The following is a 4,853-nucleotide window of genomic DNA, read 5'->3' as shown; positions in this document are numbered from 1 at the left end:
TTATCAGTGAGGTTCCCTGTCCTGCTCAGCCCAGAGGGGCTTCCAGAGGTTATGGAATGGCAGGAAACAGCCCTTGCCCCCCAGCCCAGGGCCACCCAGCCCACCCTTGGTGCTCTTGCCCAAAAGTCACAATACCCTAGGCTGCAGTGAGCCCCCAGGACCCTACCTTCATACTCTATCTGCAAAGCCGCCAACTGCTCAAATGTGGGGATGAGAAAGCCATCATCCAGAAAAGCATCCAGCACAGCTTCCCTGGAGCAAGAGGACACTCAATCAAGCAAACTGAAGCAGGCAGAAGATCCTCTCCTACTCCTCAACCCACCCCTAAGGCAGCTAATGCCTCTGGCTCAAGTGGTCAAAGCAGCATGGGGAAAAAGAAAGGTAAGTTTTCAGGCCTCAGCTTCCTAGGGCATGGGCTAGGCCAGAGACTTGGATCAGTGGGTTTCGAATAAGCATTTACCAAGCATATCTAAGGCCCATAATGAAAGCGGCAGCAGCTAAACAAGCTTGAAAGCACAGATGGAGAAAAGTCTCAAGCCCACAATGGAGTTAAATGCCTGGGGACACAGGATCAAGGGCTTTTAGACTTTAGTTCCTGCTCAGTTTCTCTTGACAATCCTCCAGTCTTCTATCCCTCCCCTTCTCAGCAGTTGCTCTCTTTCAGATCTGAGAAACAGAAACTTTGGGGACTCGATTGCTAAACCAAATGTGATCCTTATTCCTAAGGACCCCAAGAGCCCAGAAGTAATAGAGGTTGAACATGTAGGCTATAGGAGTAATTCTTCATCCCCATCCAGCTCAAACTGAAACCAGCAACAGCCAGCTGTCTCCTCCAGAGCTAGGAGTTCTCCAAGAGTTGCTCTCCCAGCTGAATAGGCCTAGAGGGGGAACAAAAGCTCCCAAGGTGTCTCAATATCTGGAGAACTGTCATGCTCAGATCCCTCCCTCCACCAGGCTCAAGGAGGAAAGAGTTGTCTATCCTCCTATCCATCTCCCATTTCCTCACGTCAGTACCCAAGAAGAGCACTTAAAGCAGCCAGTCAGCTGCCGGCTCAGCACAACCAAGCAGATACTATACAGGGGCACAAGGATAGTTTTCCCAACTACAGAGGGGGATACTCCTTTGCTGATGGGTGCAGTAACGAAGCCTAGGCTGGGCATACATTGATAAAACACCTTTGGACCTAGTAGTATCCTGGGAGTGAAGAAGATTCCAGGGGCAACCCCAACCCACACTGCAGGCTCCTACCCAAGCCCACTCTGCCACCTGTACACCACCTTTCTATACTCTGCTCCATCCCAGATTCCTTCCAACGTCTCTCTAGCTGGAAATGTCTAGCATTGCCTCTATAGGTTCTCAATGGAAGGTTCCCCAAAGCCCTTCCCAGCCAAATTTAGGTAGCAAGCCTGCAAGAGCTAAGGAAGAAAGGAATGGATAGACATTGTTTGACTGCTTTGGATTGAACTGAGCACTATGTCGGGAGGAGGTAAAAGAAGGCTCACAGCCATATTGAGGAAGGAGGCACTTAGTCTTTTGAAGAGGCAGGCCCTGGGAAGGCCCCTCCTATTCTCCCGACCATGACTATCCAGGGAATGCTGATATTCTTCAATAGCATTTCAAAAGAAAAGACCAGCAGTGCCTGCCATTATCTTTTACTTCGAACTTAGACAAGGGCTGGGCAGCAAGGCTGTAAGGATTAAGGGTTTTTCCTAGTTGCCAATAGCTCCACATACCACTGGATAGAGAGGAACAAAGCTAGCTAGGGGATGGATGACAGGAGACATTCCTGCCTCCAGCCATTTTAGTGATTCAGAGTTGGCAAGCCCCACCTGGTAGCTGGCAGGGCCAGGGTAAAAGGGTCATGCAGAATGCAGGGTCACCCTATGGGGAATCAGGATTATCCCTGCAATTTCCTACAGCAGAGGTTGGCAAGCTGGGACATGGAAACTGATTTCATTGAGGCTGCTACACTCTACCCTAGAGAGTAGGCAGCCCCTGATTACCTAGTTACACACCTGTTCTCCCATGTAATGCCCTTGAGCTCTGCCAGGATGCATTCTACAGGTGGGGACAGGTTATTCCACGCCTTAATGGCCGGAGGTAAATGCCTAAATTTCTCCAGCACCTGCCAGCAAAGAGGGTCCCATGAGAAGGCTGACTCAGCCAGTCAACCCGCCCCAACCCCTCCAGGATCCCTTCCCATAGGACCTCTCAGCACCTCCCTTCAGGGGACAGGGCAGGGCATGAAGAGGTGGGCCCATGACTCCCCTATTAGCCCTGCAACTAAAAATATCCTGACCCTCAAATGCCAGACTTTCTCCTCTTCCTCCTCCTCCCCCTGCCCCCAAATTACCTATGGCTCCCAATCACCAGATACTCCAATACTGAGCAATCAGTGGGGGCATTTGGTTGGAGTTGGGCAGAGACCCTTAGGCCAAGGGGTGAGAGGAAGCAATGGGTTATGGAAGAAAGAGAATCAGGAGACCCAAGTTCTAATCCTGGTTCTATCACTAACTGCACATGTGACCTTGGGCCAGTCCCTTCACTTATCCATGGCTTCAATTTCCTCATCTGTGAAAAGGAAGGGTTGAGCTAAATGGTTTCTAAGCTACCTCCCTTTCCTGCTAATAACAGCAGCCCCTCAAGTTCACCTGATCTAGGAAAGTTCCTAGGCACCATCTGCTGATCAGCTGCAGTACTGCAGGGCTATGCAACCAACTATGCCGTTATTCCCTACCACCCAGTGGAACAGATTATCCACAAACTTCCGTCATCTGCTCCCTTCCATCGGTGTGGAGAATCAGCCAACTGGACTCTGCTCCTCTTGTCTCCTTCCTAGTTCCCCCCTTTCTCTTTCTGAGAAGTTCCCTCAAGCTTTGCCACTTTTCTTTCAAATTCCTTCTCAGAACTTCTCTCGGGTAGCTGGCAAGAAGGAAGAAATGGCTGGGGCAGGTGAGAACACATCGAGTCAAGGGCACTTTCTTACCTTAAACTGCTCTTCTTCATATGATACCAGCAGTTCTCGGGCTCTTTCTGAAAAGAGAAGAGGAAAATAGATAGGGCAGCCACCTCAGCCCCTTCTCCTGATGGGATTCTGAGTCTCTCTCACCTCATTTCTTGAGTAATGAGAATCCTCGCCTCTCCCACTTCACAGGGCTTAAGGAAGATAGTTTGTGACAGTAATTCTTTTAAACTAAGACTCACCATAACCCCAGAGGAAATGCTGAGCCAGGGAAATAACCAGTGTCAATCCTAAGCCTGAGTCTTCCAGGCTCATGGGCCTCTCTCTATTCACTCAAGGACACCTACCATATAGCTCTTTATGTCTCCGAGCCTTTTCCAAACGCGCATCAACCTCTTTGTTGTCTTTGCTGTCTCCATCAGCCCTGGCATCCAGTTCTGCACCTTTCCTCTCATCCTTAGGCTCTGGTCTCTGTTTTGTGATGTCATCAACAACAATATTCTTTTCTTCCTCTTGGTCATCTTCATCTGTCTCTTCCTTGTCCTCCTCCAACTCCCAGGTCTCTCTCAGGCTGTTCTCCAGTTGGCGGGACCAGTAGGTTTTCTGGAGCCAACCCAGGACAAAATAGCAGCCTAAAGGAGAGGAGGAAAGAAGGCAGTATCATAAAGCAGCCACTGGCAAGCAGCATCTAGCAAATCATTTTGCAAGAACTGTGGGAAGGCCCTAGAGAAGCGGCTTGGCTCCAAGAAAGAACAAATCTCAAATATCCAGAAGTGGACATAGAAGCCCCTCCTGCTCTAGGTTATCCCTGTTCTTTGCTTTCTCCTGCTTAGTAGTACCTTTCCTAGAAAAAAAAAAATACCAGGCTTAGAGACAGGATGCCAAAAATGGCACAGGGCTGGCAAGTAAGAGAAAAAGGATAGCCCCACTAGTTAGTTACATGGCTTTGGCCAAGTCTTTTCCCTTTTCTAGATCTTAGTTTCTCCAACACAAACAGGCTAGGCTGAATCAGGGATTCTTAGTTGGAATGGGGTATCCAGAGAACCCCTGGGTTCATGATACTTGATGGCTCATGCCTCTCAACCTACCTCCTACTCATCACTTCTTCAGACACAAAATTTAAGGGAATGCCAAAAAACTCAGTAATCGAGATATCAAATAGGATCAGAACAGTGCCCTGCCAACCTATATTGGAGCCTAAAGCAAAAGAATTCAGTAATGCTAATCCTGTCTTCGTTTAAAATTTTGGTATTTTGTTCATCATGGGTTTTTCCACATTAAAATGTTATCTATCTTGATTACTGAACTTTTGATTTCCCCTTAAAGTTTGTGCCCAAGGTGAGTGCCTCACTTGCCTCACCCTAGTCTTGGCTATGACCCTAGGGAGACTCTCCTCCCTCTCCTACCCACAGTGCCACCCAACCCAGGCCCCTGGGCTTAACTGTGATACACTCCCTGGGGACTCACCTCTGCGGCAGTCATTTATATGGGGCATTTTCTTGTGGGTCAACTCATGGCGAAGTTCAACAATCCAATCTGGAATGTTCACCTGATTGTGGGGGAGGGTGGGAGTGCAGAAATTAGTAAATATTATTAAAGCTGGAGGGGACCACAGAGATGAGTTAACCTGGCCTCCCCTCATTTTGCAAATAGAGAAACTGAGGTCCTGAGAGGAGGTTCTGGTCTTAGTGGCTGAGTCAAGATAAGAAATCAGGTCTCTTGATTCTTTTTACTGCTCTGAAAAGGTAATCTTGAAAATCAGAAAAGATACTTGTCTCTCCTCAATCAACCACACTCCTCCAACAAAGAGATTTCTGTGAATGAGCATTAACAATCACGTCTCCAGCCTCCTTCAGCCTTGTCTGTACTAGTCCCTTTCCCTGGGTATCT

At 48.4% G+C, this 4,853-nt stretch overlaps 1 protein-coding gene across 1 annotated transcript in view; it reads right to left on the bottom strand.

Moving 5' to 3' along the window:
• LAS1L (LAS1 like ribosome biogenesis factor) overlaps positions 1–4,853 on the bottom strand; it is a 20,156-nt gene that overhangs the window by 12,320 nt on the left and 2,983 nt on the right. Inside the window, exons 4-8 of the mRNA XM_039850252.1 lie at positions 4,431–4,512; positions 3,311–3,595; positions 2,988–3,034; positions 2,017–2,126; positions 6–252 (exon numbers count right to left, since the gene is read on the bottom strand). Coding sequence (XP_039706186.1) covers positions 6–252; positions 2,017–2,126; positions 2,988–3,034; positions 3,311–3,595; positions 4,431–4,512 — 771 coding nt within the window. The remainder of the gene's footprint in view (positions 1–5; positions 253–2,016; positions 2,127–2,987; positions 3,035–3,310; positions 3,596–4,430; positions 4,513–4,853) is intronic.

The sequence above is a fragment of the Pteropus medius genome, unplaced genomic scaffold (assembly GCF_902729225.1).
Source record: "Pteropus medius unplaced genomic scaffold, Ma_sr-lr_union100, whole genome shotgun sequence".
Taxonomy (NCBI): Eukaryota; Metazoa; Chordata; class Mammalia; order Chiroptera; family Pteropodidae; genus Pteropus; species Pteropus medius.
Note: the sequence above shows the minus strand (reverse complement) of the source record. Positions and strands in the feature narration are given on the sequence as shown.